Source organism: Misgurnus anguillicaudatus, chromosome 20 (genome assembly GCF_027580225.2).
Source record: "Misgurnus anguillicaudatus chromosome 20, ASM2758022v2, whole genome shotgun sequence".
Classification (NCBI taxonomy): Eukaryota; Metazoa; Chordata; class Actinopteri; order Cypriniformes; family Cobitidae; genus Misgurnus; species Misgurnus anguillicaudatus.
In genome coordinates, this window is record NC_073356.2 from 3,872,312 (window position 1) to 3,886,973 (window position 14,662).

General features: G+C 38.3%; 1 protein-coding gene across 1 annotated transcript; it reads left to right on the forward strand.

Annotated features, from left to right (window-relative positions):
* The first annotated feature begins 2,159 nt into the window (after positions 1 to 2,159).
* stk3 (serine/threonine kinase 3 (STE20 homolog, yeast)) lies at positions 2,160 to 9,383 on the forward strand. Its single transcript, XM_055219262.2, has 11 exons — positions 2,160 to 2,351; positions 2,709 to 2,789; positions 2,870 to 2,998; positions 3,139 to 3,253; positions 5,222 to 5,386; positions 5,473 to 5,640; positions 5,745 to 5,882; positions 7,283 to 7,408; positions 7,488 to 7,689; positions 7,782 to 7,951; positions 8,045 to 9,383. The coding sequence occupies exons 1-11, from the start codon at positions 2,329 to 2,331 to the stop codon at positions 8,201 to 8,203; spliced, it is 1,476 nt and encodes a 491-aa protein (XP_055075237.1). The 5' UTR covers positions 2,160 to 2,328; the 3' UTR covers positions 8,204 to 9,383.
* Positions 9,384 to 14,662: the final 5,279 nt, after the last annotated feature.

Below are 14,662 nucleotides of genomic sequence, written 5' to 3' on the forward strand. Positions count from 1 at the left end.
TCTGACGCGGTGCTGGTATCAGACCCCCCCTCCCCTCGCTCTCTCTCTTTCTCTCTCTCTCTCGCCCCCCTCAACCCTTGCTTATCCACAGATTGCCCTTTCCCTCTATTTCATGCTGTCAGCTGTCGTCATGTTGCTTTTTTGACAAGACAAATATTTGTTGTTTGTGTGTATTTACTTGACTGTATAGAAAGCAAAACACAGCATGTAAACTCTGCATGTATAACAGGTTATAGAGTTATAGAGATACAAGCTAGATAAAGTTGACACTTGAACATGACAACATGATGCAAATTTAAACCATACAGATGCTACTGACCATTTGTACCGCTCTTTCCTTTGATTGCATTGTAATAGGACAAAACAATCCATAACCTAATAACCCGTTGCTAGGCAGCACTTACACTCCATGTTGAACCTTCCCAGGGATTGGTTGGTTAGTGGCAGCCGTGACCAAAGCCCTGAAGCTGTGAGTGACAGATCACCCATTTTGACCGATGATACATCGAGAAAGCCCTCTGTGTGAAGGCAAAAATTATCCTCTTTCATTTAAATTGATCTGCAACACCACCAAAATAACTCATTCAATTTGGGAAGTTCTTTACAATATAAAGATGCTATAGCCCCATTAAAATTGACGTAAACAAATACTGAGGACAGAGTAATTTTGTAAAAAAAAAAGTTTACTGAAATAAATTATCTAATTCAAAAGTTTTATGCTTAAAACAAGTAAAAATGGACAAATAAAAATTTACTTAAGTTGAGTTTATCGAAATAAGTTAAACCTTGAATGAAGTATATTTTTCTCACCTCATTGTCAGATTTTTTTACTTGTTTTAAGCATAAACCTCTTGAATTTCATTATTTATTTCAGTAAACAAGACATCTTAACCCATATGGCAAAATAAAATACATGGCCATATATATATATATATATATATATATATATATATATATATATATATATATATATATATATATATATATATATATATATATATATATATGCTAAATACATTTTGTAAGTACGGAGCCCCTAAGGGGAGATGAAGCAAAAATAAAATAAAGTTTAGTTTGGCATGCGAACATAAAACTATTGCGTGCTCACGTAAAACTTTCCCGTGCGCAAGTGAAACTGTCATGTATAGTTTCGAGTGCGCACGTGAAACTTTCGCTTTCACGTGCACACGTGGAACTAAACTTTAAAAAAAATTCTGCACATGAAGGTTTCGCGTGAGCACATGAAACTAAAATTTAGATTTTTTTACTCCAATGTCCCCTTAGGGGCTCGGTAGTACGGGAAGTAAAGCTTAATTAAATATATTTTTGAATTTAGAAAATATATTTAGTTTTAAGCTTTGTATATTAACATATATTTTAAAATGTATTTTAGGGGCAACAAATACATTTTTAACTTTACAACCCATAAAGCAGAAATATATTTGTCCTGGCCAAAATATAAAAGTATTAATAAAATATACAATTATAAGTATATTTTTGCATATATATATAAAAATATACAAAAATGGCCAAAAATATATTTGTGAATAATACATTTTTGTAAATATAATTCAAAATATATTTCAGTACATATATTTTTTGGCTTTTTTTGTAAATTTTTAAATATATTTGAAATTATATTTGAAAATATATTTTTTTGAAATATGGGAAGAAAATTTGACTTAATTCAAGTTTCAACTTATTTTGATATACTCCATTTAAGTAAATATTCCTTACCCTATTGGCAGATATTTTTACTTGTTTTAGGCAAAAATCTTTTGAATTGCATAATTTATTTCCGTAAACAAGACTTAATATCTTAAGATACTTTGCTTATCAAGATCTCAGTGTAAGAATTATTAGATATTTATATTGGAAAACAAGACAGAAATAAGACTTAGTAAGAATTTTTTGCACCGTAGGTCGCTTTGGACAAAAGTGTCTGTGAAATGTACATATGAATAAATAACTATATTTAATATCAGCAACAATACTGAACCAAAACTTAACATACCAGTATTATGATAAAACAGGTTAATTTAAAAGTACATTTACGGAAAGAACAGATGATAATAGATTTAAAATATGATTATTTAAATTCCTGAAAAACAGTTTGTAAGTGAGACTTTTATTTTGAAATGCAATTTAGCATGGAAAAATTCACACGTCATCTGGCTTCACATCGCTTTAGTAGCGGCACGGAAAAGCGGATAGCGTTGCTTCCTGAAAGTCCAAACAAAACATGCGTTATTGCTGTTTTATTTAAGTTTTGAGACAGCAAAGTGTTTGATATTAATCAGAAACTAGTAATACATTTAAATAAGAAGAATGGATCAGCCGATGCCCAAAAATAAGTGAAACAGCCAGCCTGGCTAACTAGTTATCATCTTGGCTAATATTTACAGGCCTCGTCTCAACAACCAAACAAAAACAGTGAAGAACAGTAAACGACATTTAAACAGGGAAAACACTCATCAATTGTGGCACTTTTGGCGTTGAGATGTCTACCAAACAGTTGCTGAACCTAACGTATATGAATTCCTATATGAGGGTGTTGGTTGTTTTTATAAACGGCTCATACAGCTGTAAGATTAATCTGACGTGTATATATTTATATGTCAGGAAGTTTGTTAGTTAAGGACAGTGTTAGTGTCCGAGTGCTAACATTGTATGCAATAAATAATGTACGATTGTCTTTTTCTCGACAGTAAACTGAAGAAACTCAGTGAAGACAGTCTAACCAAGCAGCCAGAGGAAGTATTTGACGTTCTTGAAAAGCTTGGAGAAGGGTAATACTCACAATGTATAAAACATCTCACAGAATATACACGTGATTTGATTTGTGTATTAAACTCATATTTGTGTTCAGATCATATGGCAGTGTGTTTAAAGCCATTCACAAGGAATCAGGCCAGGTGGTGGCTATCAAACAGGTTCCTGTGGAATCAGACCTGCAGGAGATCATCAAGGAGATCTCCATAATGCAGCAGTGTGACAGGTAAAGCCCATAAACATCAGTGTTCCTGGAGCTCAACATTGCATTAGGTTGTGGGTTCGATCCAATGGAACACACAAACCTATCATGAAAAACTGAAAATGTCCAACATGGTGATGATTGTGTCTATCTTGTTTTATCAGTCCGTATGTGGTGAAGTACTATGGCAGTTATTTTAAGAACACGGATCTGTGGATTGTGATGGAATACTGTGGCGCTGGATCAGTGTCTGATATCATCCGACTTCGCAATAAAACTGTAAGTGATGGAAAAAGAGACTTTATAAAGACGTTCTTACACACATATTATGGAAAAAGAGGTTCGCTTTGGCTTTGTAGGGCGGTATAGTGCATGAAGTGTTGTTCAATTATGAGGTTGAATGATCTCAGTTTCATCGCTGATAGCGGGGAGCTCCCAGATCTCTGCTTTATACCAGTTTGCAGACGTTTCTCGTCGTGAATGTTGGATCTAAAAGCTTTTTTACACCTGGTCATGTGTTTTCTTTGATCAGATAGCTATTCAGATGAAACTGGTTAAGTGTAAATATATCTGGTTGATTAAGCTAGAGCTGTCATGGTTATGAAATTTGGCTGACGATTAATTGTCTTATAAATGTGACAGCCATGAAATAATTTTTGTGATTATTTAAATTAAATCTTTTGCAAGTTTTTCCTGACAGTAAGTATTAATACACATAACACATATTTAAAAGCAATTATTTAATGAATACTGAAAATTCTTTATAAGAAATAAACAGAATAAAGTGTCTGAAAAATAACTGAAAATCTAAATAAACTAAACATAGCAGAACAGGCCTTAAATAGTAGTCAATCCTACCACTTAGGCATGGGCTGGTATAAGATTTTGGCGGTATGATAACCTTAAGCAAAAATACCACGGTTTCACAGTGTTCCGGTATTGCCATTGCAACACTACAATGTGTTATTTTCAAATGCCAGGTGAAATAAAGGCTTTAAATTATAATATGCTTCAAAAAATATATAATATTTTCGTAATGTATATTAAATGTAAACATCAAATCAGTCACATGACTTAATGATGTAATTAATTTGTATAAACACAGCTCATACCTTGGATACGGTATCACAGAACATAGTGGTTTTGAAACCTTGACTGTTTAAAACCTCTGTATACCTTGCTTATTGAAGTTTTGCAGCATGCAGAAGTTTTGCGCCATCTGATACAGTTTCGTTTATACAGGCGCTGCACCTCCCCCTTGTGTTTTTAGAGAGAGGTGCAATCATTGTGGTGATCTAAAATCATTTTTAAAAAATACCCTAGATCAGTGGTTCCCAATCCTGGTCCTCGAGGCCCCCCTGCCAGAAAGTTTTAGATGTCTCCTTATTTAACACACCTGATTTAACTCATCAGCTTGATAGGGAGACATCTTTACCATTTTTGAAGTAGGCTGATAAGTTAAATCAGGTGTTTAAAATAAGGAGACATCTAAAACTTTCTGTCAGGGGGGCCTCGAGGACCAGGATTGGGAAACACTGCCCTAGATGAAGCCAAATATGTCGCGCTTTACTCCTCCCAAACGTAGGCACGTCACTTACAAGTTTACAGGGAGAGAGGCAAACAAACAAAAATGGCACACTGACAGTGGGTATAAAAGCTTTCTAGAACCAATAAAAAAGTCCAATAACAAACTCAATTATATTAAACAAAGAAATAAAACTTTCAGAGAGCGTTTTGTTAAACTCTTAATCCCACTGTCATGCACCGTCTCCTGCTGCTCTGTGCTGTGCGCTCCAGCTCGTGCCCTTTCCTAACATAAAGTAAGTGCTGCCTTTTGTTGTATAAGCCTCATCTTAAGTTTTGAAGGCGGAGTAATGAATAGTGTATTAGCATTTTGTGCGGGAATAGAAGAATCCGAGAGAATTGATATCCATTCAGCCAAAATGCATTTATGTGGCCAGATGTAAATAGAAGGGTTCAAACAAATCAGATAGCTATTCAATCAGAAAAAACACATGAAGTGACCATAACGTCTTGTTGCGATGACACGCATCCCTTATGGCATGGTTCCTGCCTTTTGTTCACACACACAACGCGTTCTGTTAATGTAACAGCAATGTTTCTAAGTTGATCCCCTTGACGGGAGTGATCCCAGACATACCTACGGGGGAAGTGTGTGTGTTCACAAAGGTTTAAAGGCAGGTGTTTTCAGCACATGTTTAAAAGCATATTTTTTCTCTTGCTCAGCTTACTGAAGATGAGATCGCTACAGTCCTTAAATCCACATTGAAAGGTCTGGAGTATCTCCATTTCATGAGGAAAATCCACAGGGACATTAAAGCTGGGAATATTCTACTCAATACAGAGGGTCATGCTAAACTGGCTGATTTTGGAGTGGCTGGACAACTCACAGTAAGTTATTCATAATAATGTATTATTAGCATTAGTTGTTAATGCATACAGTTATAATTTGTTTTCTTTTTCAATAACCTCAATAGGACACAATGGCCAAGAGAAACACTGTAATTGGAACACCATTTTGGATGGCGCCTGAGGTCATTCAGGAGATCGGGTATAACTGTGTGGCAGATATCTGGTCTCTTGGCATCACGTCTATAGAAATGGCTGAAGGAAAGCCTCCTTATGCAGACATTCATCCGATGAGGGTTAGAAAAACACACAATTATACTGTATTCACCACAGTATCTGTCTTGATGTGAAATGGTAAGGTTATAACTTCTCTTATCACCCTTTTTTGTATTTGTGTCAGGCTATTTTTATGATCCCAACAAATCCTCCACCCACCTTCCGGAAACCGGAGCTGTGGAGTGATGAATTCACAGATTTTGTGAAGAAATGTCTGGTGAAGAACCCAGAGCAGAGAGCAACAGCAACTCAACTACTGCAGGTTTGGACATTACATCTAAAAATCATTTCTGTTGTGTAGTTATGTGGGAGGAATGGGTTAGGTTCTTGTTCAGTTGACTAGATGACTATGCAGATTTGGGTTTTCACTTGGAAAACCACTTCCTTATTTTTGGAAACACTTCAATCTAAAAGCTAGTTTAGTTTAACTATATCAACCACAAATGTGACCCTGTCTGTGAAATCCAGGCTAAAGGTCATTTTACATTGACCGCGGTGTGAAAAAGTGAATAGCCAACAAAATGTGCCTTCATATCAAAAATTAAAATGATTAATTTTAATCTGAAAATCACAAATCTGCATGATATAATTAGTTTCAAGACGTATATCTATAGATGTACATCATTTTAAAGAAATATGTCTACCATATCAGTGCATAGAAGAAATAAATGAAGCGTTAAACGATTATGCAATTTTTTTTAAATCTGGATAATTTACTCACCATCATGTCGTCCCAGTGTTGGTGTCTTTCTTTGTTCAGTCGAGAGGAAATTGTGTTTTTTGACATTTAAAATGTTAAAAATTCTGAATGGACTTTATTGGACACCAAGACGTAACAGTTTAAAATTGAGTTTCAAAGGACTCTAAACAATCCCAAACGAAGCATAAGGGTCTTATCTAGCGAAGCAATTGTCATTTTTGACAAGAAAAATAAAAAATGTGCACTTTTAAACCAAAACTTCTCGTCTATCTCCGGTCCTGTGACGCGCCAGCGCAACCTCGCGTAATTGCGTAATGCCGTGGAAGGTTCACGTGTTACATAATGAACTGCACATTTGCGTACGATTTTAAGACAAACTAAAAAAAAGACATTAATTGGTATCATTCGACATTGTCGGAACAGTCCTCTTTCTCCACACTTGTAAACACTGGGGCGTAGTTTCACATTCGTCATCTGTGACCTCTTGATGTGATGACGTATTATGTGAGGTCGTGCTGGCGCATCACAGGACCGTAGATAGAAGAGAAGGTTTGAAAGTGCATTTTTTTTCTTGTCAGGAATGACAGTCGTTTCGCTGGATGGGGCCCTTGTGCCTCGTTTGAGATCGTTTAGAGTCCTTTGAAGCTGCAATTTTAAACTGTTAGGTTTTGGGGTCCATTAAAATGAAAAGATCCTGGAATGTTTTCCTCAAGAAATATTGTTTCTTCTCGACTGAACAAGGAGGGACATCGGCATTTTGGATGACATGGTGGTGAGTAAATTATCTAGATTTTTTTTTAAGAAAATTGACTTTTCCTTTAATACTGATAACTGTTTTAAAGTACACATTATGCCCAATTTCACATTTTTCTCAGGTGAGTCTCAGGTAGGGCTGTACATCGCCAACAATTGTTGCTCAGAATTTAGTAAACATGATTATAAATATTATATCTTTTTTGCAGCATCCATTTATAACTAATGCTAAACCAGTAACCATTCTACGAGACCTGATCACAGAAGCTATGGAGATGAAGGTAAAGAGACAACAGGAGATGCAGAGAGAGCTCGAGGAGGACGAGGAGAACTCGGTAGGAAATTGTGCTCTACTATGGGTCTGTTTGCCTGTTTTTCCCACGAGTTTTATCTGACTTTGTCTGCCTTGTACAGGATGAGGAAGTGGAAGTGGATTCCCATACCATGGTGAAGTCTGGCTCGGAAAGCGCCGGCACCATGCGAGCCACAGGCACTATGAGCGATGGGGCGCAGACTATGATCGAGCATGGCAGCACCATGCTAGAGTCGGATCTGGGTACCATGGTCATCAACAGCGATGATGAAGAAGAGGAGGTAGATGTCGGATCGATGAGAAGTGAGTTTCTTACAGTCACATCTCAATTTCTTCCCCTAGGGGGGGGAATCCATCCATCCCATGCTTATATTGTATGTTTTCTCCTTGTTTAGGAAATCCTACAGCTCTGCAAGCTCCTCGTCCGTCCTTCATGGACTACTTTGACAAGCAGGATTCAAACAAAGCACAAGAGAGTTACAATCACAACCAGCAAGATCCTTACGTGATAAAAACCGCTTTCCCTGACAACTGGAAAGTGCCGCAAGATGGAGACTTTGATTTTGTAAGTGCATGGATATTTTGATTGGTCTCATATGATTTAATGAAGCTTTGATGAGGTGAATCACTCTCTCTGTGTGTGTGCTTGTTTGCTTAGCTGAAAAACCTGGATTTTGAAGAGCTGCAGATGCGTCTCAGTGCCCTGGATCCCATGATGGAGCGTGAAATCGAAGAATTGCGACAGCGCTACACCGCTAAGAGGCAACCCATTCTCGATGCCATGGATGCAAAAAAACGCAGACAGCAGAATTTCTAACTGATTGACAGATGACGCTTTGAAGCTGGCTGGCCAGATCTTAAGTCTCGCCCTGTATTTTTGCTCTTTGTATATTATTCTGCACTCCTGATGTGTGTACGTTCAGAGAAGTTCCCAGCGAGGGAAAGCGTGATGATACTGAAACAATAGAAGTTCCTGCTAAACAAAACAACAAACTTTTTTCTTTCGTTCTACTTCCATAAACTAATTCGGCCGTCTCTACATCTGTGGTAGATCGTTTCTTCATACAGTATATGAAACAATGCTGAAAATAACTGTGAACGTGTAAAGTTTATTTGGCACAATGCAGAAAAGCTGCTGGATGGTCATTTTTAGGTGTGAATAGATTACTAAACCAAAGACAATCATATTGTGGAGAATGCCTTAGAAAACATGTTAGGCCTCACCAAACTTTAGTTAATTCTGATTCTGCTCTTTTGGGACCACTAACAGTAGAGATTATACTGTTATCTACAGACCATTAATGCACATATGCTTTACATTCCACTCAGTATTTTTATTAATCGCAAAATAACATCTGTCCACAACGTTGTACAAAAGGCCTATTCATGCTATTCAATTTTTGCTTGATATTTTTCCCCTTTATATTCCCATCGCCTGCCATTGGGTCCTCGTTAAGGTGGCAGATATTTTTGTGAAGAAGTGCTAATTACTTATCATGTGCCCCTTTTAAAAGCTCATTATCTCAGGGGTTGCTTCGCTATAAACTCTCTTCTTCTTCTTCTTCAAAGATTGTTATTTCAGCCGTGTCCAATAGTCCTCATTATGGTAATGGTACGGTTGGTACCGTTTCGTCTATACGTACAGAAAGCAATAAAGCAAGCACACAGTAATACCTGTTATGTGAATGGCCTTTTCACAAGAAGAATAAATGGTTTACTCAATGACAATGTTCCTGCCCTGATTGTGGTCTTTCTGATAATGTCTGTAAATCTGAGTTTGATGTACAGCCCTCTTAATGAAATGGTTACTTTGTTTTTGTACAAGAGCTTACTGATGAGATGTTTGAAATGCCTCGTATGTCTTCTGGCTGTGAGTTATACCATTTGATTCCACGCTCTGGCATCTACATAGGCACGTTTTTACTGAACACTCTAATTTATTTGTGCATTACTCATATTATTGTGTTATTTTTGAATTAAAGTCTGTTACTTATCTTCTTGTGCCTCTTCTGGCTATTTATTCAAACTGGCTGTTTTATATTTGTGTGCATATAAATTTACATAATGGGAGATATGGTAGGCAGTCATAGCCTAATGGTTCGGGGAGTCGGTCTTGAGTTGCTCGTTCGATTCGCACCTTTGCTCCCTGATAGCTGCCCATTGCTGTGTGTGTTCATTAACTGCTCGCTGGGATGGGTTAAATGCCGAGGTCATGTTTTAAGTATGTGTTTCATAGGCTACTTGACAAACGTGTCACAAATACTTTTTTTGCATGTCAAATCTGTTATCATTAGGACAGCAAGTCTTTGTTGTGTATTGAGAGCCAAAGCATCTATAGGCTAAAGTTGGCTTACCTGCACAAAGCACAATAACCCATTTAGGAGGAACTGTTGTTGACGCAAGAGGAAGCTGACCGAAAGTAATGTCGGGTACTAACCCGAATTGTATTAAAAAACAGCTGCCCGCATAACTGCAGAATTTAATTTGCCCACTGTCACCTTTACCAAGTTTTACCAAAACTCTTCATCAGGAGCTCAATGGGAAATCTTAAAGGTGACATAGAATGATTGAACGGAGTATTTATCCTTGTTTTGTGATGTGACATGTAGACAAAAAATGTTTTGTTTGGGTCTGTAAAGCCTTAGAAGCTTCCTAAAAACCTCTCTCAGATAGCTCTATTAGGGTGGGGGATTTTAAACAAGTGGTTTTGCACCTATTTGGCTCCCCCTACTGGCTTAACTTGCAATCTCATTACTGATTGGCTGACTTTGCTGCCACTCAAAAAATGTAGCCAATTATTTTAAAATGGAGGGGCAGTTAGATGCCTGTGATGTCATAAGCATCAGTTTTTCAGATTGGGCTGTTTTCTGGCTGACATTTCTAAAAGAGGAATTTTTATGAGACTAAGATGTTTAGCATGTTTAGCACTTTTTGTATGTTTGTGAATGTGGGTAGACTACCATTATTCAACAAAGACGAGGTAAAAATGTTTTTTCATTCTCTGTCCCCTTTAATGGTTGGGCTGCTATGGTCAAACTTTTAATTAGCTGCCATTGCCAAAGTTCAGTTTGCTATACCCAAAGTTCTCGGGCCTCATTTATAAAATGCTGTGTAGAAACCATCCTAAATTTGATCTCGCAATCATTTCTCAAAAATGCGTATGTTGGATTCATAGAACGAACGTACCCACAGAAAATGCGCAAACCCCTTTCTTTCATATGTGAAATCTATAAATTGCAAATGATCTTGAACATGTGCGCAGCGAGGCAGTTTTAGATCTCCGCCTTTAAATGATGCCCAATTTCATTGACATATAAAAGAGCGCCTGTCAATGTTCAATGTTCCTCTTCATGCAGCAAGAATGGCTTGTATTTCCAAAAGTCTGCAACAATCAGACAAGCAAAAGTACGTAAGTCTGCGTAGACCCTGACATGACCCTAAGCACTTTTCCACAACGTTTTTATAAATGTGAACGTTGCCATGGATTTTGGGTACACATACTCTACGATCAAACCTGTGTGTATGCACGTTTCATAAATGAAGGCCCCAGCTGAGGAAGTCTAGGCAGTATTGTTAACCATTACTTTGTGCTAGATGTGCACATCACTGCCAAGGACTACCGAACCATTATGGAGGACCATGTGCACCCAATGGTATCCTGAACGTAGGGGACTTGAATCAGAATGAAAAAGCACCAAAACACAGACTGTTTAACATCTCTTATGGGCTGCACAATCACCAGAATATTACTGGGTCATCTTGGGGTGTTTCAGAGAATTGAGGCAGTAAACGTTTTCATCCATTTGTCATTGTGCAGGACTTGTATCTGTTATTCCCACAACAAACTGATGTTGTATTACCTGCAAAAGGCGGCACCATACTAAGAAACTGACTAGTAAAAAACAGAAACAGATATGAAACTCTAACACAGAACGAAATACTTCTTCACTAACAAAATTGTGGTTGTTAGGGAAAATATTGAAGCTATGCAAGCAGCCACCATTTTATCCAATAGTACAATGAACAGTAAACTACCACATGAACAACTTGAGTCATTAAAAGCTACTACAATAGAAGAGCCCGCAAAATTAATAAAATCCAATTATCATTGTGTATATAGACCCTGTTCCCACAAAATTAAAAGAGGTATTCCCTGTCATGTCAGACCCAATTCTAAATATCTTTAACTCATCGCCAGAACTAGGGTACGTTCCTACAGCTTTCAAACTGGCAGTTATTCATAAAAAATAAAAAGCCACAGCTCAACCAGTAAGAGCTTAATCATTTTAGACCAAGTTCCAATCAGGATTCAGGCCCCACCATAGCAGAGAGACAGCACTGCTTAGAGTTACAAATGACCTCCTTTTAACATCCGATAGTGGTGAAATCTTAATTCTTATATTACCTTAGTGCAGCCTTTGACACAGTAGATCACACAATCTAAAGGCTTGTATACAGTGCGCAATTTTAAATAGTCCTTAGGATTGTTGTTTGCCACACTGTGCAAACAAGATTGTAATTAAGTCCATGTTATCACACTGTATGATCTCAGTTTCCATCCATGTCAGACTTGTACGAGTTTAAAGACTTAAAAATCAAACGCACGCAAACAATGCCTCCGTAGTTTTACGTCATCAGTTGGCGACAACTAGGTGAACACACGCTGAAGCATTCATTTGAATCATGACTCATCCCTTATGAAAATTAACCATGGTTTTATTGTTGTAATAGTGTAGTAACCATGGTTTTTTGGTGTATTGATTACTATCAGCAAAACCATGGTTTTACTATACTAACATCACCACCCAACAGGAGAACTTCCAGAAGATTGAGGTTGTTCTGGAAAGTGCCCTCCGAGAGATGACAACCTACTACAAAAATAACCATCTGAAACCCAATCCATCAAAAACCCAACTATGCAGTTTCCATTTAAAAAAACCGAGATGCGAAAAAAGAACTGCGCATCTCATGGGATGGCTACAAACTCGACAACCACCCTTACACTGTGTACTCGACAGGACAGTCTCTTTCAAAACCCACCTCCAGAACACCAAAGCCAAGATATACACTCGCAATAACATCCTGCGCAAACTGGTAAACTCAAAATGTGGTGCCGATCCATCAACCATCTGTGCAACTGCTCTAGCTCTGTGTTTCTCCACAGCCGAATATGCATGCTCAAACTGGAGTCGCTCACACCATACCAAACTGATTGACACAGCTCTCAACGACACCTGCCACATTATTATGGGATGCATAAAAACAACGGCTCTACTATGTCTCTACGCTCTAGCTGGCATTGCCCCCCCCTTACATCAGACGATCCATCATCGCCCAAGACAAGTGGAGAACACTGGAGTATGACACCAGACATCCCCTGCATGGACACACAGCACCCCCACACCGCCTGAAATCGAGAGCCAGTTTTCTGCTGACAGTCCCACCTCTCCGGACAACCCAAAAAAAATAGCAAGGACCAACATTTGGAAAGATGAATGGAACCAGCTAACCACACGAGCCCAAGACTGGATGGAGAGAGTAATTACTCCGACTGAATGTCTCGCCAGCGGGCACGATCTCCCATGGCCAACCTGGAAGACCCTCAACAGACTACGAGTGGAACAGGGGAGGTCAAAGCACTTATGAAGATATGGAACCTCCAGACAGACGACACATGTAACTGCGGGGCAGTACAGACAATGTCCCACCTACTGGAGTGTGAAAATGCCCCCCAGTGCAGTCCCCAGGATCTGGCTGAACCAACCTCATCAGCCGTGACCTGTGCCAGATACTGGCAGAATGACATCTGAAATTGCAACGGATTCAAAGAAGACGACAATACTAACCATGGTTTAACTATAGTTTTTCAAAACCCTGGTTGTCAAAACTATTGTTATTTTGTGGTTAACATGGTTTTACTACAGTAACCATGGTTTTTTGGTTTTAACTGTAGTAAAACCATGGTTAATGTTCGTAAGGGATTAATTAAAATGAACGAGACAAGTACCTGGCATTTGTATGTACAGCTTGTATGTCCACTTGGCTCTTTTTGACATTGTCTGCATTAATTTGTTGTTGCACTAATTGCGTCATCGGGTTCATTGCTTCAATTGGTTCTTGATCTGCCGGTTGTCGCAGGGAGATGTCACACAGCAGGATTGTGTCTCAAAATTTCTGACACTGCCAGGTATTTTTAGGATTTCAAAATTTGTCCCAGGCAGCTAAATCGTGGCTGAAATCTCACAGTGTGCACCAGGCTTTACTCAATAGACTAAAAAACTATGTTGGCATCAGTGGTCAGGCATTAGCCTGGTTTAGATCGTAATTAATCAACCGCTAACACTTTATGTAAATGAGGAAAAGTCATGTCATTCTCTGGTTAAATATGGCATACCGCAAGGAACGGTTCTAGGTCCTATCCTTTTCATCTCCTCACACCTTACCGAAACCCAGCAGTTTTCTAACTGACTGTATTAAATAACAGACGGTGTTAGTGACATCACTTACTGGATGGCAAATTATTTCTTTATGCTAAACTCCAATAAGACAGAGATACTTATTATTGAACTGAATAGCTCCAAAAGAAATATGTCAGATTACAAGTTGGCCATAGATGGCTGAATGTTTGAAACTATTGTGCCATCTTCCACAGTCAAGAACCTAAGTGTGATGTTCAACAGCAAACTATCCTTCGATAGTCATATCTACAACGACTGTCGCACAGCATTCTTCCATCTTAGAAATATCTCAAAAATACACCATATGCTGTCTGCATCAGATGCATAGAAGCTTATCCACGCATTTATGACCTCTAGAATAGACTATTGTAACTCGTTACTTGGGAGTGTCGAGCAAAATCAGGTAAACAAGCTTCAGCTGGTTCAAACGCCACTGCATGAGTGCTTACTTGATCCAAGAAGTATGAACCACATTCTGGCATCTTTACACCGGTTACCAGTTAAATACCATAAAGATTTAAAAATATTGCTAATCATCTATAAAGCCTTAAAGCAACACTAAAGAGTTTTTGCTCTTTGCTCCCCCTACAGGTTGGAAACAGAATTGTCCATTACCACTGACGTAAATAATTTAGCTTACTGCAGCAAAGCTGGCTCTGATTGGATTGTAGGTCTGCCATAAAGCAAGTTTTTGTAGTTTTCACTTGAACTACAGGACCGCGACCCGACGGTTGGAAACTTCTTTAGTGCGGTTTTGGCCGATAGAGGGCTGCAAAGCGAATGTGAAAGTGCCGTTCACCCTGTTTCGAGTGGATGAA

Coding starts and splice junctions, on each gene's coding strand:
- stk3 (XM_055219262.2), top strand. CDS start 2,329: ATGGATCAGCCGATGCCCAAAAA. Junction 2,999..3,138: donor ATAATGCAGCAGTGTGACAG/GTAAAGCCCATA, acceptor TTGTTTTATCAG/TCCGTATGTGGTGAAGTACT. Junction 7,690..7,781: donor AGATGTCGGATCGATGAGAA/GTGAGTTTCTTA, acceptor CTCCTTGTTTAG/GAAATCCTACAGCTCTGCAA.